Source organism: Danaus plexippus, chromosome 5 (genome assembly GCF_018135715.1).
Source record: "Danaus plexippus chromosome 5, MEX_DaPlex, whole genome shotgun sequence".
In the NCBI taxonomy this organism is placed as follows: domain Eukaryota; kingdom Metazoa; phylum Arthropoda; class Insecta; order Lepidoptera; family Nymphalidae; genus Danaus; species Danaus plexippus.
In genome coordinates, this window is record NC_083539.1 from 5,395,537 (window position 1) to 5,420,753 (window position 25,217).

Below are 25,217 nucleotides of genomic sequence, written 5' to 3' on the forward strand. Positions count from 1 at the left end.
TAGAACAGAAATTCCTAATTTTAAATATAATTAATAGTTATTGAAATTATTCTTACCTATCAAACTTATCAAAATTTATTGCTCGAAATCGCATTTAATACTTATAATTGATTTTATATTCTACTTTAGATATTTAGAACCGAATAGTTATCTAAAATTATTCCATCCGAATTTCAAAATTTTATTAATTAATTTCTTTTATAAGCTCCATTAAAATTAGTGACTCCAAAATGAATCTAATAGTTGGGAGATAAAAAAAATTAACAAGTGTACAAAGGGGCTAAATAAATAATCGTCTTTATTATTAATTTCTTCTTAATAGTTGCGAAAACAAATAATACAAATAAATGTACTTCTAATATAAAATTATTTTCAAAAGAAATTTTTAACGAAATTAATTAAATTTAAATATGCCAAATTAGGAAAACGTTGTTCCACTGTTATCTTCGGCGTTAAAGTAATCTACACTTTCCTGCAGAAACTTTTTGCAATGTAAAGTTAACTGAAATAAAAGGAATTCATTATCAATTAGCGCAGGTAAAATATGCTGATTTCAACAAAAGCAATACTGAAACTATTTAAATAAAGTGTACACAAAAACAGAGAGATAAATACGAAAGAGCATATCAGAGGGATCTCGGTCACTTAGCGTGTTTACTTTTACACTTTGTGTGGAAAAGTGATTGTACGTAATGGTATTTTGATGTGGATTATGTATGAGTGTATAGTCTAACAACGTATTTTAGTTAATTTTAGTAACTTATAATTAAATAACATACGTTGGTTTTAGTACTGATGAATATGGTATTCACTGTTTACGTTTTTTATTATGATAATTTTTGACATTTAATCTTGCATATAATGAATAAATTTGATAGAAACTATAATTCCTGTAACAAAAACTTTAAAAGAGTCGTATTAAACTGTATGGTTATTTTTATGTATTTATTATTTTTTGACATTTATAATATTAATACTAAATCCTAAATTAATAAACTTTGTAAGAATGGATGGATCTTTGCAACTTATCCTGGAAGCAACAAAAGTGTTGAATTAATGAAAACCTGAACGTAAAGTGATGGAAAGTTTAAAATTATATACCAAGTACGTCAAAATAACATATAGGCCATAATTTATGCCTGAATTCCGTGTGATTCCCGCGGGAACACGACATGACAGTTGTATTTTGTATGAAGTCACGTAACACAGGCCATAGATTAGTTTGTTTAATTATGCCTGTTTGCTGGTTGGTTTCCATATCTATTTTTGAATCGCATAACTATCATTGCACTTCGCTATTCCGAAATCCGAATGGGTGATGTTGCAAAAGCTAAGTTTTAAGTTAAATATAAAGTAAATCAAAAATACATATCTCCCACAAATACCTTCTCGTGACACTCTTTGACTGTATTGTTCATCCTTTTAATCTCCTGTTTCAGATGAGTATCTAGGAAAATGTCGTTTACTGTCCAAAGACCGTTTTGAAATACTATTGGCAAAACATACGGATAACCTGATAGGGAACAAGTTTATTTTTAATTGTAACATAAGAAGCTACTTATATGTTGTTCATAATCATATTAAGTAATCATAAATAATATCTTTAACTTGTAATGAAAATAAGTGTGATTTAAAAAATGAATGTAGAATTTTAACGTGAGTTTTACCTTTAATAGTTCCCAAGGAACCATCACTAATGCAGCCAATGTTTCTGCAAACTTTGTTCCCGTCGTTGTGATTACGCGTATGCCAAATGTCTTTTAAACTTTTCGTAAACTCTACCGCCCTATGAATACTTCCATAAGGATTCTTTGACGCAGATGACGCTACCTTAATTATTAAAATTAAATACGATATTCAATTTAAAAAAACACTGAATTTTCCATTGCTATACCCAGCCATTCGAATGAACTTATTTATTTAAATCGGCTTCATGCAAGTTGATGCAATGTTTATTTTTTTGGTACATATTAATAGTTTTTTTTGATTAATGCTGAATAATTTCGTTCACTTACTTTCTCAATAAAGTCCTTCTTTAACCAAGAAGCACTTAATTGGGTTGAATCTAAATCAAAAGTTTTTAACAAATCTTTTCCAACCATATCCCAATCACAGTCAGATTTTGCTTCTATGCTGTCATCAATTATCAAGGCTTTTGTACTTCAATGTGAAATACTTTGTCATTAGCGGCCCACACGAAAATGTTATTGATTACTTTGCAGGGTATCTAAGAAAAGAAAATATTATCCCTAGATGGTTTATGTCTATTGTAAAGTTATATACATAAACAATGTACCTACATCTAAATAATCACTTAGAACTGACTTAGCGATTGCTGTTAAAGGCGTTGGATAGAATAATATATTGTGAGGTAGATTTTTCGATAGTGTTTTTATAATATCTGTTGCCACTAAGCCATCGGTCATAAATACGGGGTTTGGTTGATTTTGTTCAACTATCTTTAAGTTTGGTTCATTATCTTGGAGTTGCGCTTCTTTGTGTGTTTCTAATGTACTCCCTTTATTCATTGCCCATTTTAAACTAAGGGCTACTTTTATTGTAAGATATAAAGCATCAAATTCTTCATCAGACGCTTCCATACCAAAATAATTTGGATTACTAAAATTTGATATAAAACAAAAAACATCAGCATCTGAAACGCTGAAAGATTTCTTTTAATTATATCTTTAATGCATATTTTAATCAATTTTATAACCTGAATTTACCCAATAATTGTTTTTACTATTACTGTTTTCTCATAACAATAAGAACGTTATAACATTTTGAGAAATTATTAAAAATCACTGAAACTACCAAATTGAATTGAAAAAGTTTTTAAGAAGCTGTTTTATACCAAACGTCTAAGTTAATGTTTCTAAGCTCTCATAATATAAACTGTTTTTTATTAACTTAATTAACCATTTAATTTATGAGAAGATATTTACCTAGGTAAATCAGAAGACACTTTTATAGAATTAGTACATGAAAAGGCACATGATTCTATCTCCAATCCAAAAGCTTCAGCAGATTTTATCTCATTAGAGTAAACTACCAAAGTCATATCAATCGACTGCTCATTTCCAAATACTAAACCAGACATGATTTTCACTATAGCTAATTGAGATGCTGGGGCGAGAGGATTAACGAAATAAACTTTTAACGGTTTCAATTCTGGTCTGTATTCAAAATTCATTATTTTTAACTAAACTAAATCACAGTAATTATGAAACTTATTAAACATTTAGGTTTGTCAAGGGCAATTGACAAAATATTGACAAAACCGAGAGGCACATGAAATATAAAAGAGGCTGAATCAGTAATTATGTAATTGAAAACAAGGATACAATTTGTATGAAATATGACTAGATAAATCAATAAGATTAATCGAAACAAAGATATTTATTCTATTGCTTACACTAAAATTGAGAATTGTAAATAACGCCCTCTTACGCAACTAGGGGTAAATTCGAAGACTTTAACTGCCTTCTTAAAACACTATAGTGCTTACGTAGAACTTATATATTATTATCATTCTACAAGTGTTAATTCTTTTAGACTAATATCGAATATAACTTTTTATATAATTTTGATTTATAATGTGAACCAGTTCGGTTCTAATTTCGTGACTCAAACATAAGTTTTTTATTGTATCCAACATTTACATTTTACAGCTATTATTTTAGTATTTACTAGTGACAATAACTGAGAAAATGTTACTACAGAAAGAGTTATTTCATTAAATTTGTCCAAAATAAAATTAAAAAATATTTTATGTTTTCATCCCTCAAAAGGGGTATTATTAATTTACTATTTTTTAATATTTCTTAAGTTTTTTTTACTATCGGTAGTATTAAACAGAAATTCTTCTTTCCGTACTATTTATGAAACCAAACACTTTCGGAAACGCTCTATCTAAATGCACTATTGGAATCACTGTCATTGTCTTACAATAGACGCATTAGTTGTCAATTCTTACAGTGACATATTGATACTATATATGTGACACGTCAAGTAAAAAAGTTTATTGAAAATTATGTTTTGTAAAATAGTTATCTACTACAGATAATGTTAAGTGATGGCGACTAATCAAGATAAGCAAGTTGAAGTATCTCCAGCTACTTCTACCACGTCATTAAGATCACAGATAGCTGAGAGATCTCCCTCAGTGTCTTCCAATAGAGAAGATAAATGGCCGGAACTGTTATTGTCCAGGCCGGAAAAGTCTTACTATTTCAAAACTAAATGTAAGTTTAATATTATTATGTTTTCTAATTAAATATCACAAACACAATATTTGTTTTTATCCTATTTGTTTATATATCAAAACAAACATTCTATAAGTCCAATGGCTATGGATTCTTGGTTGTGAGTGTATGGTTTTATACTATATAATTTCAGGTTGCTTTAAAATTCAATTGATAAATTAAGGGGGATACATATTGAAAAAAAAATGCTAATATTTCTTTATATTTCATTAAGTCACATTTTCCATATAACAAGATATTGAACATGATAAATTTGGGAATATTGACATTTTGTAAGTTAAAAATTTTCTAAATCGTTTACCAGTTTCCTTGTACAAAACTTAGGAATGGGAAGTAGTTTTAATCTTCCTAATATGCTTTATACTATTGACTGATTTCTCATCTATAATACATTATTGTATTTTATACTATTTACCATGTATTCATTATTTCAAGTCTGTTAACATTTAATTTAAATAATATTGAATTTACTCTATTATGTGTGTATTATTGGTAATATAAACAAAAGATGTGATATACATTTCTTAAAATATTATTAATTTGGTTTTTACTCTTGTTCTACTTATCAACATAATATTTATTAGGTTAAGTTACTAACATTCTCTGTTATACTGTTCTCTGCTATACTGTTACTTTTTATCATAATTTTCTTCTGTACCATTGATTTAAACCCCTACTAGTGTGAATATTCCAATCATCTATTCCCAGTTCTCTCTATATTTGGCATCCTGTCATTGTTTTTTTTGTGAACCCTTTTATATTTTTTATATGCCTGTTTCTTTACTTATGTTGTATGTCTACAGAGAGATAAGAGATAAGTAAGAAGAGTATGTAAGAGTATTGTAGGTAATCGAAAATATACCTTTTTTCCATATAGGAAGACATCAACAAATGGAATCTTAACATGAACCATAGAAAGTGTTTTATTGTTATAATGCCATTTTTTAGTAAAACAATTCATTTGGAACTTATTTTTTAACATTTTATATTAGTAACAACTTGATCATAACATATTATAAAATATCTCAATGCTTAAAATAGCATGAATAAAAAACATTATAATATGAATGAAAACTATGTGTGATATCATTAACGTAAATAAATATTCTGTTTTCAAGAAAACTGTGCATATTGAAGTGTATGGTTTTAAGTTAATAAGTTGGTTTTAAGTTAGTTTCCAGTGTTAAATGTTTAAAATAAAAATTACATTTATCAAAAATACTCTAAATAAAATCTTTCTATGACTCGGTAAATACCTCTTCCTTTTTAAAGATTATTCTCCTTTCAAGTATTATTAATTATATAAATGGTTTTAATTTGGTGCGTTAAAATGTTAATAGTTGTAAGAGACGACGAGAGGAAACCTCTTAGCATTCAATGGATTCACTGTGCGGGTGCCGGGTCCATTGCGTTGCAGGGAGAGGAGCTTAAACAGTGCCTGGGACTTGCAACCCAGGTGTAGGTTTAAGGGGCCCCTAACTAACGCGCGTTAAACGCTCAACTCCACTGTCCAAGCTCCTCTCCCTACCTAACCATATTTGAAAAGAACCTACTAGGGCTGCCTTCGAAGTACGTTCCAAGAACGAATTGATGTGAGTTCTGGACAGGCCCAAGGCTTTTAGTAGGTTGTAGAGAGATTTAGCCGTTATACCTCTCGCTCCCACTGCTACCGCTTTGTTTAATTATTTTGAACTGTGAATCTTATTTTTGCTATCAATGAGTTAACACTTTCTTTTTATCTTTATCACTTTACACTCGATATTACGCGCATTATTAAGCAGATTTTTCTCTCTACGCTTTCTAATTTCAAAAAAGTGCCCCATTTTAATTTCTAACGGTCAATGTATTTTTTTTTTAATTACCCAACAAATTCATTAAGTAAAAAATATTTAGGTACTTTAAAGGTCAGAAACAACAGAAGTGGATCCAAAATGAAATGCGAGAAAGTAAACCCATAAGAGCCTATTTCTCTTTGACATAGGGAACTTTAAAAACTTTTTACAGGGCATTGAAAGCCTCTTGAGACAACTTCCTTTTATAATACATAGAGAGTACGGACCTAAATCATAATTGACCAATTCACAATGAAATATCATTAACTTACCAAAAACGATAGTACAATATAAGATTTACTCTACGTTATAATTTTACAACTTCGAATTTGATAACTTATTAAATATTTGGTAAAGTCAATAGTGTACTAAATACTTAATACTTAAATTTGACATCTAAAAATAGTTCAGAATCCACAGAGTGTTAGTTTTGATTATGAATCGTTTTGTCTTGTCAACGAATGTGAGTTATAATTGTTGTAGATTGTAGAACTATATAATATTATACTACTACTAACATCTGGATGAAATTACGTCGTTGACAGGTATTGCCGTTTCTATAAAAAAATTCTTCCCATTTCAAAACGACCGACTTGTTATCACATTATTAATAATTAAAATCATATCCGTTAATGTAAAATATTGCAATACTAAAAGTTAAAAAATAGTGTTTGTAGCTCTAAATATTTAAGAGGAAACAAGAATAGTTGTTTCATTGTTGCAAGAGGTGGCAGCACTGTATGAAAGTATTGATTTTCTCCCCTAGCATGTGCTGCCGAGAAAATCAATATACTGTTTAATGTTACGGGAAAACCCAATTGTGTGACATTGTCCTTCGAGTTGCTTTCAAATGATAACAATATTTAATATCTAGTCCTGTGTCTTACAAAAACAGAAGTGTTATTGTATCGAAGTTTTACTTTGTAACAACGTAACTAAAAATGTACGTGGACGAGTAATCAAAATTTCCGTACGTCCGTTTGTTGTTTCGCTTCAAAGTTTCTTTGCTGATTTATTATGCGTTCTTTAACCGCGGTTCGTGGGGTGGCTCCCTTGCCAGAATTGGGTATTACATCTGGTTTACAAGTTGACGAAAATCCCGATGGTGAAATGGCCGGCGCACAGGATACGATTTACTTGTGTAATTTTCGCGTATCAGTCGATGGAGAGTGGCTGTGTTTAAAGGAACTACACGATTTAGAAATGCAGGATTCATACACTCGACCATCTGACAACGGAGCTATTACGTCTCCCGACGATCCTATGCATTCTCTGATGGGTAATATTTAATTTGTAATTACTGTATGTAGTATATTCAGTTAAAAAACGTCAGTGCAATTCCATCTTTGGGATTTTAACCGGCTTAGGTCGATCTTAGTTTTTTATCGGTCTTAGTAATCTTTAATCAAAACGTTTACTTAGTGAACCGGTTCCATGATAATCTTACGGAAGATACGTATATGGTGGGGAAATACATCTCAGTGAAATGATAAGACTTAAAAACTATTTAACTCCTCGTTTTTGTTTTCGTAGCTCGCGATCCTGTCGTAATAGAGCGCAGCAATCTGGTGAATATTTCGAAGCTGATTGTAAAGGAACTCATTGAACAATCGCTTCGTTATGGCCGGATGCTCGACAGCGACCATTTGCCGTTACATCACTTCTTTATTGTTCTCGAGCATGTCATGCGGCATGGACTTAAACCTAAAAAGGTAGGCATAAAGTACATCCTGGAAGATGCGTTGTACGACTCAGTTTGTACATCAAGCAACGAATGTAAAGTCATGTCCAATATACTTCGCTCTTGACGCAACACTAATAAATATAAAATCCGTAGTAAAAGCTGAGTAAATGTTAATTTTAATACAGGTCGAAATTTTTATTCAAAATTTTGTAATAAAAGGAATTTTTATTCAAAATTTTGTAATAAAAGGAATGAATAGATTAAATGAAAAATAACTTTATTAGAAATACTACAATTATCATCTTTATAATTTACAGTTATGTTTTTTTTTACAAGCTCCTTTAATTCTTATTGAATGCATTTGACATATTAGTTAAATTGTAGGGTCTACTCGGTCCAAAGAAGGAATTGTGGGATATACTGCAAATGGTCGAAAAGTACTCGCCCGAGGCAGCTGATATTACAGCCAGCATTAGGGATTTACCGACTGTCAAGTGAGCCAATATATATTTAAATGTTTAAACTTATGTATATACAGATACCGTCGACAATTCAAAGCAGTTTTATGCATAAGCATTGCAAGTGAGACCGCGAAATTTGTTTGACTACAGTACGAACAATAAACGAGTATAACTTTCATACCTATGAATTTTAAAGCTTAAAATTCTTACTTTAACAGAGTAATTCTTTAATATTTCAATTTAAAGTTTTATTCATAATATCGTAGAACTGCCATGGGACGAGCGAGGGCTTGGTTGCGTCTCGCCCTCATGCAAAAAAGACTTGCTGATTATTTGAGAATTTTACTTGAACATCGTGAGGAAACTCTTGAAGAATACTTCGAACCTCACGCCCTGATGTTGAACGAAGAAGCCGTTATTATAACAGGGTTACTTGTCGGACTTAACGTTGTTGATTGCAATCTTTGCGTCAAAGTAAGTTTGTAAAAAAAATTGGGCCATCCCTATTTATATATATTTACTTTTTCCTCCGAAAACATAGATTACGTATAGAACTTGCATAATTTAACAGGACGTTGGAAATAGAAAGTTTAATATATAATAAGTTACTTCAGACAAAGACCTCAATCTTCTCTTGTATATATTTTTCTCTTTGCAATCGCGCTATAACAAATATATTATTTTGTTAGGAGGAAGATTTGGACAGTCAGCAGGGTGTTATAGATTTCTCGTTGTACCTCCGTGGCAGCAATTCATCAAATGATTTAGCTGGAAACGGAAATGGTAATAACGAGCCCAAACAACGCCACATTAACACGATGTTGGATCAAAAGAACTATATCGAAGAACTGAATAGACATCTCAAGTTAGTATTATTAAATAGAAATAGAAAATTATTGAAATATTATAGATCGAATATATCAACTGATCTTATAAATGTCAATACAAAAACAACGATATCATATTTTTTTAAGACTGTCCGAGTTAAAAATAGATGTTAACTTTAATCTTAAAATCTTTTTGCACCCGCAACTGATCCAATTAGCGGATATTTTCAAGGGAAAAGAGGAATCTTTGTATTTCTATAAAAATATGAATAATGTATAGAATATAAAAATTTGTAGCTATAGAAATCACAGTTAAAGTCTTTTACAGTGCAACAGTTACAAATCTACAATCTAAAGTGGAGAGCTTGACTACAACAAACGCGTTAATGAAGGAAGATTTGGCTATAGCGAAGAACACTATGATCAGCTTGGTTGAAGAGAACAATCAACTTAAACATGCACTAGGTTTGTTTTTTTTTTTTATTTCATAAACGACGTAGATTCAAATTTAATACCCTCAAATTTTATCTTATCCCCTTAACTAGATAACATCGTTACTTATTAAAAAGAATAAACCATTAAATACAGTATTTAATTTTAAAAAATGTATTCTATTTTTCATTAACAAGAATAATATTTACATTAGTACGACAACCTATAAATTCTTTGTATCTGACGCCTTTTAATATGACACATTCGTGAAGAATTATTTAAAATGATAACTAAATTCAAAAAAGTCGGTAACCAAATTTAAAAAAATTAATTCCGTGATTCCAAATTCAAAACAGAAATGTATATATAATGGCAACTACATTTAAAGATCGCTATACGCCGATTTTAAACTCCAAAATCAAGAAGTATTCTATATTCGAATAAGATACAACTTATTCGCGTAAACAGATAAGTTACCAAAGTAAGGACGAATTGTTAATCGCTATAGACGGCGTTAGATAAGACATTGTGAGTCAACACCTTTTCATCGCAGTTAGCATTAATATGCCGTTGTGATCGCACGTTTATTGTCTAATGATACCGTTATTTGTTTTGTTATTAATTTTTATTTTACCGTTACAATGGGAAATTCGACATCAAAAAGCAAAACAAACTGGAGGACCTGTGAGTTACTTATAATGCAGACGGTTTAGTTTATTTATTTAGTGACGTGAATCTTTTTGTTTAGGTCAGGACATCACTAAAGATAGCCGGATGAAAGTGATGGAAATACAGGCCGAAGAAGAGGTGAGATTTATATTATTAGATCCATTAATAAATAATTAAAAATATTTTTAATTATATTTTCATATTTTTAGCTTTATTTACAAGCGTTATATACAAATCGTATGCACGTTATTATTACAGCGTATGTCACATAATGTGCTATTGTAACTAGCTTTTTCTATAGAATGCTTAAGGATTTGTTTATATAAATAAAAACGTTTATATTGTCCCTTTGAGTCAAGTAGTGTTTTTATACTGATGTCCCTAGAAGGTAATGGAATCCTTTACAGCAAATAATGCTTAGTGTAATCAAATACTAGTTTTTAATGAAACATTTGTATGAAACTTATGTGATTATTGCTTCATTTTGATATCATGACATCATAAGAATCATAACTTAATTGTTTTCCTTGAATGAATAATTTAAAACTATCATTACAGTATGTCATAAATTAAATAATGACTTATTTGTTATTGATATTAAGTAATTACTTTCGAAGTAAAGATATACTTTTTTTTTAAATATACACTTTTGTTATTTCATTTTACATTCTATTGATTCCCGTAGGAAAAGAGGAGCGTCAAGAGCAATACGTCTGAGAAATCCAAAAATGAAAAAGATACCGAATTTTGTAAGAGTTTGGAAGAAGAGAGAAAAAAAAACGCGGAGCTGCAAAAAGAATTGGATTTGCAGGTAATTTTTAAAAAATACCATATATAAAAAAAAATTAACAGCTTCTGAGCATATTAATATTTTTTCAGATTTCTTTAAAGGCTGAAATGGAAGTCGCTATGAAACTTCTAGAGAAAGATATCCATGATAAACAAGACACGATTATATCACTGAGACGACAATTGGATGATATTAAACTGATAAACCTGGAAATGTACAAAAAGTTACAGGTAAGGCAGTTTGAATGACCTTGACTTGTCCTTCACAACCCTTTATTTGGAGCATTAGTTTTGTAATAAGCCCTTGAGCAATACCTAACAATGTCGCTTAACAATTGTTGAATAAAAACTAACCTTGGTAACGATTTGCGTTTAGAAATTTCAATTATTGCGTTCTAATAATTTTGTTACCTAAAACAATTGAAACATATTTTAGTATTTTTTCACTTTAAATATTTATATTAGCGGTTTACGCTCGTTAATATTATTCGTATAATCTAATGTACGGTAGGCAACATACAAAAAACGATAGGAAATAAACACGTTCATAAACAAAAATTACTTCAGAACAGTTAGTTCGTGAAGTCATTGCCCCTTGAAGGTCTTCCACGTGGGCGACATTGTTATTGTACGCCCATGCTTTATTTACATCACATTGTTTAGTGTGCGTTCATAAATTATTTTTACGCTTTAACCTTTTATTTGCGGTTTTTCAAATCGTTCGATTCCAATCGTATCGGACACCTTCCTCGTAGCCAAACTATCTAGCTGCTTTATGTTTCCATTGAAAACTACATATAATTTTTGTTTTGCTTTTTGGCAAATCATTTGAGAGTTATATGCTTGCATTAATGAGCTTAAATACTAACATGTTGTGTTCGTCAATGCGGCATTATAACGGAAGGAATGTGAGGTGGAACTGACGCAGAAAGGCGAAATGGTCTCCAGACTTCAGGGAAAGCTGAGCAAATTGGCAAAATACTTCACAACCTCGAAAAATATAACAACTTCCTTGGACCGGACCATGATTTAGTCAAAGCTCTCAAATCACCCACCAATGATAAATTAGATCTGCTTAAAGCGCACAGTAGCCAAAAGGTTGCGAAAACAAAAGACGACGGCCCACCAAACAAAAAAATTAACTTGCAAGAAATACCACCGTTCCGAAAGAATAGTAGCGTTGAAAAAACAAATAATCAGTAGAATTTTAATGTAAATATCCTTATCTTCCACTAATTGACAAATATTTTAGCGGAATTTAGTAAATTAGACTATATGGGGTTCAAAATGCTGGACAATATTAATAAGTAGCCGTCATTAACTCTCCCAATAACGTAGTTTAATGCTTATACTAACATGACCAGGAAAAAAGAAAAAGCTAAACGATGGCTTTGTTTTAGGAATGTGAAAGTTCCTTGAAACATAAAACTGAACTAATAGCCAAATTGGAAGCAAAGACTGAGTCAATGGGCAGCACGATACATCAACTTGATGAAAAGTAGGTTACATTTTATTAAGATACGCCTCGCTCTCGACAAACAGTGCCTAGAACGTTTGTTTAATGGGGTAATTGACTAACATGCAATAAAATATATACATATATAATTTGAATAATGGCAACACTAACCCTAACGAATCTAAATTTGTTGATTAATTTAAATGATGGCAATATAAAAACATATAAATATAAATTGCTGGACTCCAGAATAGGAAGACGTAAGAAAATAAGTCAAATACCCTATTACGAAAAAAAAAATGTATTGCTTGACATATCAATAAAGCGCACTTAGGTGTGAGCGATGCACCGCTTGCTAACATACTTCCTTGATATTGGCAAACCCCCACAATGAAACGTTGATATTTTGATAATAATATATATTTTAATAAAGAAAAAAAAATCAATTATAAACCACATTAGTGGCGAAAAAAGTGGCGCTATCGTTGCTTTAGCTTTTAGCTGTGGTTTAATAAAAAAAAATGTTAAGTTTTGTTAGGTTTTTTTATTTAAGTTTCGGTCACAAATACCATTATGATGTATTTCTCTTGTAATAGCTTTAATGTGCTAGAGCAATTATCTAGTATACATAATACATTTATCTACTAGAATTGTATTCAGATTTAATTTTGTGACCAAAAAAAAATTATATTCTGTATATTTTCAGTGATACTAAAGTATATAGATTATATATAAAATTAAAACAACATATAAACTTGTTTAATTTAACATAATCCTCATAGATCTCATGTTATTAATATTTAAAGATCTATTATAATTAGATTTTATTTGGTATGATATATTTGTATTTATAACTGATGTATTTAAACCAAAAAAAAAGTAAACTGTCGGTTTGTTTTACAGTTTTGTAATAAAGCTCTAGTTATGTAAAGCATTCTTAATAATAAATTATATTCAGTCACACAAAGTATTTCATTTATACAACCATTTTTATTTGTTTTATATTGTGTAGGTTTGCCATTATCATAATTAATTACAGCATGACTACTAACATTGCATCGTTACACTGACAACACTAAAAATATTAAACGGTTTTTTGATTGTAATAATGTTTTCCTTATAATATGATAGGGTCATTCACTGGAGCAATACTTAAAAGAATCCTCGTAAAAATTATTCAAAGAATTATTACGTCACAAACATTTGACGTTTTATTTTATTTTTTTATAAAAACCATAGTACATAATTTACAAAGAATTTTTGTCGCGTTAGTGGAGTTTTTGAAATAAAAAATTGCTGGTACGCAATTGCAATGCTTATTTTTTTCAAGTTGAATATCGAACCCTGAGTCAGAAAGAAAAAATCCTTTACAACTTAGTGATAGGTTACAGGAAGACAAAGCAGCTAGAAAGAATTTAGAAGAAACCGCTCGATCTTTGGGACAAAAAGCTACAACTGCGGAGATAAGGGCCGTAGCCGCTGAAGGCGATCTGAGGATAGAAAGAGAGTGGAGAGTCTCACTACAGGTACAGGGTCATTGGGTAAATTAATCAAATAATTAATTGCACACATGTATGGGACAATCATACACTAAGCTCTTTAATCTCTAACGTGAGGAAGAACGCTTTCTATGTGCGTCATTCCGTAGGTTACAGATTCGAATCCTTCTACTTTTGATGATGATTTTATTCTATATTTTCTTATTTTAATCTAACTGTTACCTGAACATTGCTTGAATAAGAATATAGAAAGATCTACAAAGATATTACTATTAAAACATAGCATTTTGTAATATTATAGCAGTCATGTTTTTATGTTCTATGAAAGGAGCATCCAAAAGTTTCAATCAACAATATTTGGTGTTATTCAATCAAGCAATAATAAAAATTAAATGAAAACTTTTGGGTCCTTAGACAATATTTCGTCCATTCAATCAAAAACAAAGAAAACTGCCTTCAAGCAAAAAAAAATCTTTTAAAGAACGTAAGTGCAACGAAATTGTAGGTTTGACTAGGGGAAATTCTAATTTCGCTTAAGGAAGCATTCATCATACATTATCCCAGTACAATATTTAAACATGAATATCTTAGAATCTCATAAAACCTTCAGAAACAAAACAATTTTCTAAACGATTTTTTTTAGGTGATAGAATACAGAATAATATAAATATATTTCTTAACATATGCTATTATATAAATAATTCTACGGTAAAATTTGATTAAATTTTCTGCATCACATAAATCAAGTAATAAATTGCTTTAATATCGATCTCTTATAATTCTAGGAATCGATGGTTCGGGATCGTGATAAAATATCTGTACTCACACAGGAAGTGGAATCTCTGAAGTCTATAGGCCAGGTAAATATATATCAAATTCTTATCATATGACTATTTTTTTAAATATTCTTTATTTATTTTACTTTTCAAATCATTTCCCTAATATAATAGAAAATAATTTTAAAAAAGCAAATAGTTGTTTGATTGATGTAATGGAAATTAATTATATTAACATATATATCTTTAATTTTACAGAAATACATGTCACTACAAGAGGAACAGCATCAATTAAAGATTCAATATAGTGAAGCACAGAAAACTCTTGAAGAAGTTGGCGCTACTTTAAGTGAAAACAAGCTCCAATTAGCTGAACTCTTGGAGAAAGAAGCAAAATCCAATGAAGATACTCCAAATTGGACAAGCGATAAAGACGCGGTAGCATGTACAGCTTGTTCGAAAGAATTTACAATTGCTAGAAGAAAAGTAAGTCGATGTTTTATTTTTTAATGCATTACCTTTTTTATACAGGCGACGTTGTAATAAGGTTCTATTGTATTCCAACTATTTCTATATTTAAAATAAATTGGTAGAATGTTGTTACTAACAATGAATTTTATATCTAAAATATTGTATATGAATACACTTATTTCTATATAGTTTTGAATTAATATATTATTTTTCATTCTAGCATCATTGTAGACGGTGTGGCCATATATTTTGCGGGGCGTGCAGTGAAAAAACCGTAGCACTTGCTGGCAACACCAAACCTGTACGAGTTTGTGACAATTGCTTCGCTGAAGTTAGAGTAACGTAGTAATATCGAATATATCCGACTGACTAATTGACTGTCATTAGAACTTATAACAAAAGTTGCATAGCTTGAATTGTAATAAAAAGAATTAACCTAAAAAATAAACAGATATTATTGAAAGTTTTTTGACATGTGAATTTAAATTATGTATGTTGATAAGTTATTCTTTATTAAAAGTACGATAATTGTTGATGTTAGTTTTTTCATAAACTTCTATGAACAAAATTGTGGTGATAATGAGAGAGAAATTTTTAAAAACATCGAACTGCGCCTTAACGTTTACAGGATCGCATTTGATTGTTTTAACCAACAACATTTATATCGGAAATTTCATTTTGTAGAATATGTCAATATAAAATGTTTTAAAATCTATTACTGCTTAAAAGCTAGAGGTGCTTCAGAAGTCATGATTGTGAATAATTTTTACATTTTTATCATGTAAATAACAATTTGTAAATCTAATTATGAAAAAATTATACCTTTTAATTTATTAACTCGTTTTATTTATTATACATATAAATGATAATTTGACACAAATATACGAATCAAATTAGGTAGAGCATTGTAACAGAAAAAAAAATAATATCAAAATAAATAGCTTTGATTATCTGTATTCAGCGGACATCAAATATTTGAGTATTTCTTCCATTGCCTCAGGATTCTCTTCTGGTACCTACAAAAAAATTAATTGACCGATAAACTCTAATTATGTAGTATGTAACTACATAATTAAAGCAATCAAATTTAAACCCGTTATTTTATTACCTATAAGAATTATCATGATAAAAATCTACTTTGTGTTTTTTTATGTAAATTTCTAGGAAGAATCATGTTTAATTTTCATTGCAGTTCACGGTTTTTGTATTGTGTTTTAAACATTTAGAAAAAATTTCAGAATACTTTCAGAAAATAATTAATATTTTATCTGTGCGATTTCCATGAGCTAAACTTTATATGATAACATAGAAAATGAATTGTATCTATGAAAATCCTACGTACCCAGTGTCCGGAACCAAAGACAGACCAAAGACTTAGTTGTCTCGCAGTTTTATAGAAACCATTCCGATGTCCTTTAATAGGAATTCTCGTAGCGTTCATTAGTTCTCTTGAGCCGCGCCATTTTAGTGCGTGAACCCAATTCGTTGCTCCTACGATTACAATATTCAATATTCGTATATTCCTTATCTAACACAAAAAAAACTAATTGTTTGCAGCTCTACATAGAACGGAATTAATTCTAACACATACTTCTTCATACACCTTATTAATTGTTTTGGCGGTTTAAAAAGATGGTTCGAATTTTAAAATGCGATAGATAAACGGAGTGTAATAATGTTAATTAATCGAACAATAATAATTTGAATGAAAGTCTTTAAAATATTTGTAGTGAGAATTTCTTCTTAAAGACTGGCATCTTTAGTCCGGGTTTCCTTCGAGTGGAACCCCAGTCTTACCTCGGAATAACGGACCGTTATATGAATAATATTTAGATTTGATTAAAACGTCGTTGCAGTTTTAACACTCATGAATAATAATAAAAAGTATTTGGGGTAGCTGTTAATAAACAAAAAATTATACTAACTATTAAGCAACAATAAACATCGCCATGATGTTATAAGATTTATTGTGCTTTAGATTTTTATAATCTTTGAAAAAGTCGCCAAGATTCGAAAGAATTTTTGATGTTGGCCCTTTTTTTAAATAATCACACACACAGCGTTGAAAGTTTTTCCTTCACAAATCTTCGCACGTTATACCTAGTCTTAACGTTGGTTAATGAATTCTAAGCGGGAAAAGCTTCGTATGCATTGTGACGATGGAAACTTGTGCTAAGCATACTAAGACATCAGTTATGTATATTAGTTTCAATAAGAGTAACCCGTGGGAAAATGCATGCGTGCGGGGAAAGTTTATTACTTTATATGCTTTCACATTTGTCCGTCCGTCGCGGACACTCGCAGGTCGTCAACGTTGCAGTGTTTATCATCTTATTTTTTTTTTTTTAATAATCTGCTTTAGTTATGTCACTTATTCAACGATTTCCTTTTAATTAGGACAAAACATTTTGTTACACATATAGTTATGATAACAAAGCGTTCAAGGGAAGATTTTATGTAAGATTCAATAACTTACCAGCAAGAGGTGTAACCACATCAAGATTTCCATTATAAACAACGATCCGAAGATTCGTATGATTTAACAGTGTTTCTACTGAAAAATATAAATAAAGTTTTATCAAAAAAATTCTCAAACTACTGGAGTACAGAAAATGCTTTCAAGTATTTGAATGCTTTAAAAATTACTGTTAGGGACTAAAAGTAATCGGTCTAAAATATCTAAATCACATTGTTACATATGTAGAGCGCCGATAATCTTATGATCATACAAGAAGACTTATTATTGCTACGTTTTATGAATTGAACTAATTTTATATTCAAAAACTATGATTTATATTAAAAAGTATAAACATATGATGATCATTCCGTCAAAACATCAAATTTTCCTAGAAAAGAAATGCACTTTTATTACTTTTCCCAAAAATTTTTGTAGGTAGGTACTCAAAGAGTGTAAACTGAAAATGCAATTTCTTTCCTTGCACAAGAATAACTGTTTAAATTTAATACGATGTTTACAGACACGATATATTTGTGTACATATTTAAGAAATGCAGATAATGGTCATAGAAGATATGTATCAACATTTTACATATAAAGAATCATTTGATATCGATATGCGATAAAAATTAACTTTAAAAAAAGAATGGTTACATGTCTGTAGTTGCGAAAGTTGTATTTTGCGTTAGTTGGCTGTTAGTTTAGAAAACAGATGTAAACAGTAGACAGACAAATGAAGAATATTTCGCTAAGCTTTCAAACTTTTTCTTAAAATGCCGAGAAAAGGACTCTAGCTATCTGCGTTTCGTATTGTAAAACAGATTAAGTGCTGTCCATTTATTGCAGTCCTTTTGTTACATAATTGTTACAATAAAACAAAATAAACATAACAAACATTTCAAGTTTATGCAGGGGAACAAAGTGAAATTACAATGACATAGATAAATAAGATTTGAGGTCACAAAACGGCAATTATTTTGTAATTATAAATTTAACAGTTAAGGTTTGTTTTACTTCTTCATATTTATTTACTTTTTCAAAAATTTTCCCACTAATAAAACTAAATTAATAAAAATGAGACAACTTTTACCTATAATGTCATATAAGAAAAAGTTTAAGCTTAGTATACCGAAAAATAACTTAAACTTCTATAATAACTTAATACGCATGGTTAAAAAAACTTACAGTATTTGCTAGAAGGTACAAGGAAGCTTTCGCTTAAACTTTCGAAGACATCATCGGAAATAAAACTCCAATCTAAATTCTGATCCACTTCTTTCAAAGTTGGTTTAACGTATTTGTTAACTTTTAACGCCAATCGGTATAGAGCCGGATAAGGACTCTCTTGGTTGATATTATTAAAGTTTATATCCATCGCTGCTTCTACATTAAACATGTTAAATAGTATAGTAGAAAATCTTCCGGCGGTCACGTATTCTTTGGCCTCGATTAATTCACACATTTGCTTTACAATCTTCTTTGATTTCACGAAAGTTGATAAGTCGATTACACCCTTAAATAAAACAAAAGTGATTTTATAAATCAAATTATGTGAAAAAAACATAGATTATAATAAAAAAGTTATGTGATATTTTCTATATTACCATATTATATAAAAATTCCGGTTGCACTAAAGAGCTTTGTTTTGGATCAACCCATCCGCTGCCAATTCCGATGCCTTTAAAATTCATCTTTAAACGTTTATTCTTCATAGCCTATAGAGAAAAAAGTCCTATGTTAACTAATATAAAAAGATAATATCATAAAGAGTATCTTTAAAAAAATACACAAACCGTATACAAATAATATCCCAACCTCGGACACAATTTACCTCCATAACTTTGTCCGATTAAATAAGTTGGTGTCTTGCGAAACTCCTTGTGACGTTTAAAAAATTCTTTTATTGCTCTCAGAAGATCTCTGGCTGGGAAAAGCGTTGATTGTATTACACAATGTTACAAAAATAAGTATTGTTGACATTGTATCAGAGGACGACTTAGCGGTTATACGGCTAGTTACGAAATATTTTGTGAATCAAATAGACGTCCTATATGTATAATCCTAATATGGAGACCGAAGTCGTTAAGTAAGCTTTTAAAATCTTTTTGAAGTTGATCTACATTGATCCTTTCTTGTCATAATATGTATTGATTTTACATTGAAATTTCACAAAAACATTCAGCTCCAAATAAATGTAAGCAGGCCTCCCCAAAAAAAAACAATAACAAACCCACGGAAGGTTTTACATTATTACTTTTATTATAATATGACGTTTGAATAGAAAAATTTTACCTTGACGTATCATTTACGCAGCCAAAATATGTTACATGCGAACAATACATCATAATTATGCGAAATAAATTGTGAACATGACTGTTTTTCTAATGAATATATGTATTTATATAACTGCCATTCGTCAAAATTTATGTACAGACATGCAAATCCACATAGTCATACATAATTAACAAATATTTGCCATAGTAATAATAAATAATAGTTGAAGTTCAAAGAACTTTTCTTTATATTTTATGTAAAATTTTCATTTATAATTTCTAAATACTTACCGGCACCTTTATCGGTCCGAACGTATAGAGATTTATTTGAAGCATAACTAAAGCCAGTCCCTACTGGATGATCTATTAGTAACAAATTGTTACCCTTAACCTGCAATAGACCAAAATTAATAAACAATGAATAACAAAACAAACAATCAAACAACAACAAAACTTTATGTAACATTTCCATAACGTTATTACTATCTAATGTATTCGCCACCGTAAGAACATTAACATATGTCCATTTTTGGCAAACTTACCTACCCAAGTATGATTTCTAGGTTGCATATTCATATTCAACGGTCCGATTTCTGCAAAATTTGCTATTCCACTAGCCGCTAATCCTGGACCGCCTTGTATCCATATTATAAGAGGCTTCTCTCTAGCTCCATTCACAGAACCATCAGCGTAATAGAACCAGTAGAAGAGAAAGGCTCCGGGGCGAACCTCGATATAGCTTTGAATACTTTTCCATGGCTTATGACTTAAAGCCTCTAAGTATGGATTAAGTTCTACAATAAAAAACATACTTCAATGGATAAGATGAACCTTAAATAAAAAAATATTATAATAATTTCTAAGCGAGCACTTGGATTAAATTTAATAAAAATTTTTACTCACCCTCACAAGTCACTGATTTTGAAATAAATGTAAGTAAAATCGTTAAAATTAAAAACATTTTAAGCTACGCCCTCTGAGAACTTCACAGCACTTAAACAGTATTCACATGCGTACATTGGACTCGCTCCAAACCATTTAAATACATGTTGTGTTCAGTCCACGGGGTGATATCATCACACTCCTTAATTAAATGAATGGCTTAGATAAATGAACAAAAAATACTAATTACTTCTCAACCTACTTAACTCATCTTTGTCACGTGAGTATTACTGGATACATGCGTAGGAAGACATCCGATCTACTAATATACAGACCTCAATTTAATTTCCTCGCTTTGTTTTCATTTTTCACACGAAATGTCTGTAATACGAGAACAAAGCGACTCTAAACGCGACATTTCAATAGTAGACACTACCCACCAAGGCTATAATACAACTAGGTAAAGCACGAATGTCTCGCAAGTACTTTCAAGGTATAGGGAATATATGTACGAGATAAAAGAAATACCTCATTTTTATTGCTTTATTTGGAAAATAAATCTATAAAGGAAGCTATTATGCCTGGATCTCCATTGGGTTTGTTTTTATTGGTATGTCTGTTAGTTCTGATTGTGGAATCGTGTACATGGTTATCATACTTTTTCTTATGTGTAGTAGATTCCAGGTGAGCTCTAGTTGGTTTAACTTGGTGTAGTCCTATAATGTGTCCACTAGGACCTCCGACTAAACCAGGTTTATACGTCATATGTGGTTCATGACCAGCCTCGTGTACTGGTTTTAAATAAGCTAGAAATATTTGTTTTCAATGAAACGTACATATTTAATTATTAAAAGTTGTAGTATATTTAAAGTTTTAGTATCCGTTTTGATTAAATATTTTTATGCATATAGATAGTCTATGTGATGTTAAAATACATTCGTTTTTGGAATAAAAAAAAAACATTCGTTTTTGGAATAAAAAAATAAAAAAAAAACTAAGAAACATACTCAAAAATGTTAACCATGATTATTATATTTCCTTCTTATTTTCTTTAGAAAATATTTTATTTTTAATGTAATATAGTATAACGTAAGCGGTGGAAGTTAAGCTAGGCCTCGCTCGCTTTACCTTTTAATTGTACCTTGAAAGTTCCGCCACTGTTTCCGTATATCTTAACATTAATTTACAAAATAAATAAAAAATATTTACCTGTAGGATTTAAAGGCTTGGGTGGATTGTATGCGTTATTTCCAAAATATCCTCCTGCAGGGGGTCGAGTTTGTCGTTTAGGTGCAGTTGTTGTTTGCATTGGGCGATAGAAACCATAGTGATTATAAAAACCATATTTTCTATTTGATGTAGGATTACCTGCCCTAGTTGTTGTAGCTACAAAAATAAAAAATACGACTTTTATAGCTTTACATTAAAATCGAAGTAGCAAAATAATTACTTGGGACTTTTAAAGTTTAAATAATACCTACTCAATACATTTTACTTTGTAAATAATGCAGTCCCAAGTTAAGTATTTTATGTATACTTTGCTTACAAATTCTGGTGATAATGAGATCTAAGATTTTCGAGAGTATACATTTATATAAAACCAATATTTTCGGATAACTGCGCTTTTTTATTATTTTAAAACTACATACTCCCGACGTTTCTCATCTCGTCTGCCCGTGTTGGAAAGTAACCGAAACATCGTAAGTATGTAGTTTAAAAATAATAAAATAACGCGTAGTTATGTAATTTTTTGTGATTAAAGATTTTTTTATAAAAAGTAATTTAAAAATGCCTAAGTATTAGACACATTTAAAACTTCATCCTATTTTATATATATGATGAAAATGTATTAAAGCTCCTTCCCTAATATAAATCTAAATATTGACAATGTGGCAAAATTTAACTTTACGGATAATTTACCTGAACGTTTCGATATCCACATTTCATGTGAAAATACGGTTTAAGTACTATTGGAAAGTATAACGAAAAAAACTTATGTCATTTACATACATTTTACAAACTTTTTCAAATTCGTTTTAATTTTGTATAGAACCATTAAAAAAATAGGGACAAAAAGGAGTCTTACCTGAACTGACGTCATTTTCATCATAATCCTCTATTTCTCCGCAATCTTCAGAGTCTTCCTGGGGCTTTTCTTGCAAACTGCTGGGTGCATTATAAGACCCACCTGGTCTCAATAAATCGTAATATGCGTAAAATGTTCTGGGCTGAGAATTTCTGAATCGCCTCGCCCTACGATGAGGCGCAATTTTATTAGTAGGACACAACGGGTTCACTGTGACTGCTTCTATCTGTATCGCAATACTTAGAACCTGTACAATAATTCAAATTTATGTAAGTAAACTGACACAACAAAAATTAAAGAATTATCCTCAATTCAAAACTCAAAACATACTAAAACAAAACCTGTTGCACACATCCATAGGCCTGACATTTTCCTAACTTATATTAATTAGGTAATAAGCACTAACTACAACGTTTACAATCGCGCAAATGTCCGATTGATATCTGAACTTATAGTTATAAGGAGTTGGTATCTCAGTCTCCCACGCCAGCGAAATGAATGTGCAAATCCTTGAGCAATACCGCTCCTTATACAATAAAATGACCAAATGCGACCTAAAAAGAAGAACATCATAAAAAAAAATATTAAAAATAATAATTTACTATTTATGTAATATCAAAATATGTGTAAGGTAGTTATGTTACTCAATTAGGAAACCAGGTATTAAGTAACCAGATACATTAGAATAAGTTGTAACTAAAGTTCAAACTTTATCTTTTTTAATTTCTGTCATATATCCGTAATTACAAAAAAAGTATTTTATAAAAAATTATAAATACCACATACTCATCTGACTTATTACCTAACGCTTATTTCCTATTATAGAAAATACTATTCTATATTATAATTAGAGTTGCAAAACTGTTTACAACCCATAAAAGCCATACCTGCACTGGTCAACACTTCCAAATATAATATAATTAATATGATGTTCGTAAAACAATATTAATGTTAAATCAGTCTAAAATAGTATTATAATAATCTAAACTTATTATTTAGAAACTCAAGTATAGTCCCAACTTTTTCTTTATTAATCTAAAAAAATATTCTGTATCGATGTCATCGGTATGTTTGTATGAGTAAATGAATATTCACATATCTCAAAAACACTGAAAGGAACAAACAAACAAGGAAACTGAACATCCATTCTAAATTTTGTTATTCTTTAAGTAAATAATTGAGAAAAAAATATGTTATTTTCTATAAAAAGTGTAAGTAAGTATTTAAAAAATGGTTTGTGGCGAAACCAAAAACACCTATTTGTAAAAATGTTACTTAGGATGCAATGATTGAATTAAATTAATTAAACTGAAATAAAAAATAAACTAAAATCAGAAGAGTAACTAAATGTAAAATATTTTCTCAATCTGAAGATTTAGAATATTTAATATTATCAAAGCTTTTTACGAATAACGTGATAGTTGCACATTATTAAATTTATAGATACATATTTAATACAACGATTGCTGGATAAATTTTAATTACCGTTCAGTTTCTTTTTAATATGACCTTTATTGCCAAGGTTTCAAATTAGATAAATGCATTTTCGTAAGCTTCCCATTGACATATTATTAACCCATATAATTCAGTAAAATAACTCATGTGCAAAAGCGGGTTTTGATAAAAATTATCATTTAAATACATTTACAAAAGATGTAATACATATATAAATACAACTTCATAGAGACATTTTTGCTAATTACCTAATACTGTTTATCTTAAGTGAAGACTAGCAAAAGTAAATATTTCTTTAGCAAATGTTTATGTTCAAAAGATATAATGAGTGAGTTATATGGGTGGCAACCGGAGATTCCAGGAAAACTACGAAACTTATATGTATATTATAATAAAAATTACATATTAAAACTTATACCCTATACCTAAGACTACATGATTGCCCCGATGTAAGGATAGCAATGCCATTCCATAGCGTGTTTGGTATCAGGAATCTTCTGGTTCACACGGCTTGGTGTTCGTTCCGCGGAGTCAGCGGCGTCACTAGCTATATGATACTTTATCCATTCAACGATGTTGCCCCGGCGATGTTCATTTATTTTATAATATGTAGCGCGTACGTAACAAGTGCACTGTGCATCTCTATCAGTTCTCATTAAAGATTATATGAAAAATTCTGTTACTTTATTTCTCTGTAGCCCAATGACTTATGTGTATTTGATTTTTATGTGATTTTATACCTATTTACAGTTTTTGGATTTTATCTTTCCATGTTAAATTTTATTATTTTTTACAAAGGAAGTAACCTTTTACGTCAAAATTATATTAAAATTTTTAAAATATATTTGGGATATTTCGCATATTTGGGAAGAAAAAGCTTAAATCGATTCGAGAATCATAATA

At 30.0% G+C, this 25,217-nt stretch overlaps 4 protein-coding genes across 6 annotated transcripts; 1 reads left to right on the plus strand and 3 right to left on the minus strand.

Annotated features, from left to right (window-relative positions):
* Positions 1 to 290: 290 nt before the first annotated feature.
* Positions 291 to 3,249, minus strand: LOC116769097 (putative malate dehydrogenase 1B). The gene is given in 7 exon segments (XM_032660098.2): positions 291 to 502; positions 1,386 to 1,513; positions 1,668 to 1,830; positions 2,016 to 2,149; positions 2,152 to 2,227; positions 2,301 to 2,661; positions 2,946 to 3,249. Coding segments are annotated over 7 exon segments (1,194 nt in total). The 5' UTR covers positions 3,194 to 3,249; the 3' UTR covers positions 291 to 418.
* A 728-nt stretch (positions 3,250 to 3,977) lies between these two features.
* LOC116768876 (RUN and FYVE domain-containing protein 2) lies at positions 3,978 to 15,994 on the plus strand. 3 transcript variants are annotated; one of them, XM_061529498.1, is made up of 14 exons: positions 3,978 to 4,244; positions 7,631 to 7,809; positions 8,166 to 8,275; positions 8,509 to 8,716; positions 8,932 to 9,107; positions 9,398 to 9,534; positions 10,250 to 10,308; positions 10,856 to 10,981; positions 11,050 to 11,190; positions 12,360 to 12,457; positions 13,794 to 13,941; positions 14,700 to 14,774; positions 14,949 to 15,176; positions 15,382 to 15,994. In XM_061529498.1, the coding sequence occupies exons 1-14, from the start codon at positions 4,076 to 4,078 to the stop codon at positions 15,505 to 15,507; spliced, it is 1,980 nt and encodes a 659-aa protein (XP_061385482.1). In that variant the 5' UTR covers positions 3,978 to 4,075; the 3' UTR covers positions 15,508 to 15,994. The 3 variants fall into 3 exon arrangements, with proteins under 3 accessions (XP_061385482.1, XP_061385481.1, XP_032515630.2); XM_061529497.1 differs by lacking the exon at positions 3,978 to 4,244 and adding an exon at positions 6,621 to 7,376; XM_032659739.2 differs by lacking the exon at positions 3,978 to 4,244 and adding an exon at positions 6,685 to 7,376 and having other exon boundaries at positions 13,800 to 13,941.
* Positions 15,964 to 21,168, minus strand: LOC116768878 (retinoid-inducible serine carboxypeptidase-like). Its single transcript, XM_032659742.2, has 9 exons — positions 20,795 to 21,168; positions 20,438 to 20,685; positions 20,183 to 20,282; positions 19,412 to 19,542; positions 19,223 to 19,333; positions 18,804 to 19,131; positions 17,638 to 17,715; positions 16,504 to 16,652; positions 15,964 to 16,177 (listed from the first exon to the last, which is right to left on the minus strand). The coding sequence occupies exons 1-9, from the start codon at positions 20,850 to 20,852 to the stop codon at positions 16,109 to 16,111; spliced, it is 1,272 nt and encodes a 423-aa protein (XP_032515633.2). The 5' UTR covers positions 20,853 to 21,168; the 3' UTR covers positions 15,964 to 16,108.
* Positions 21,169 to 21,302: 134 nt separating this feature from the next.
* LOC116768879 (uncharacterized) lies at positions 21,303 to 24,849 on the minus strand. The gene is made up of 5 exons (XM_061529502.1): positions 24,740 to 24,849; positions 23,190 to 23,413; positions 22,860 to 23,106; positions 21,983 to 22,159; positions 21,303 to 21,579 (listed from the first exon to the last, which is right to left on the minus strand). Exons 2-5 carry the CDS (start codon positions 23,226 to 23,228, stop codon positions 21,317 to 21,319), a joined length of 726 nt encoding a protein of 241 aa, XP_061385486.1. The 5' UTR covers positions 23,229 to 23,413; positions 24,740 to 24,849; the 3' UTR covers positions 21,303 to 21,316.
* Positions 24,850 to 25,217: the final 368 nt, after the last annotated feature.

Bases quoted from the DNA above. Each gene is read 5' to 3' on its own strand.
- LOC116768876 (XM_061529497.1), top strand. From the start codon at position 7,115: ATGCGTTCTTTAACCGCGGTTCGTGGGGTGGCTCCCTTGCCAGAATTG. The intron at 7,377-7,630 runs GTAATATTTAAT...TTGTTTTCGTAG, and splicing joins TCCTATGCATTCTCTGATGG to CTCGCGATCCTGTCGTAATA. The intron at 13,942-14,699 runs GTACAGGGTCAT...TTATAATTCTAG, and splicing joins AGTGGAGAGTCTCACTACAG to GAATCGATGGTTCGGGATCG.
- LOC116768878 (XM_032659742.2), bottom strand. From the start codon at position 20,852: ATGTTTTTAATTTTAACGATTTTACTTACATTTATTTCAAAATCAGTG. The intron at 20,283-20,437 runs GTAGGTAAGTTT...GGTCTATTGCAG, and splicing joins AACCTAGAAATCATACTTGG to GTTAAGGGTAACAATTTGTT. The intron at 16,653-17,637 runs GTAAGTTATTGA...TTGTAATCGTAG, and splicing joins TGTGGTTACACCTCTTGCTG to GAGCAACGAATTGGGTTCAC.
- LOC116768879 (XM_061529502.1), bottom strand. From the start codon at position 23,228: ATGTCAGGCCTATGGATGTGTGCAACAGGTTTTGTTTTA. The intron at 23,107-23,189 runs GTATGTTTTGAG...ATTATTGTACAG, and splicing joins GTGCAACAGGTTTTGTTTTA to GTTCTAAGTATTGCGATACA. The intron at 21,580-21,982 runs GTAAATATTTTT...AAATATTTCTAG, and splicing joins CAAGCCTTTAAATCCTACAG to CTTATTTAAAACCAGTACAC.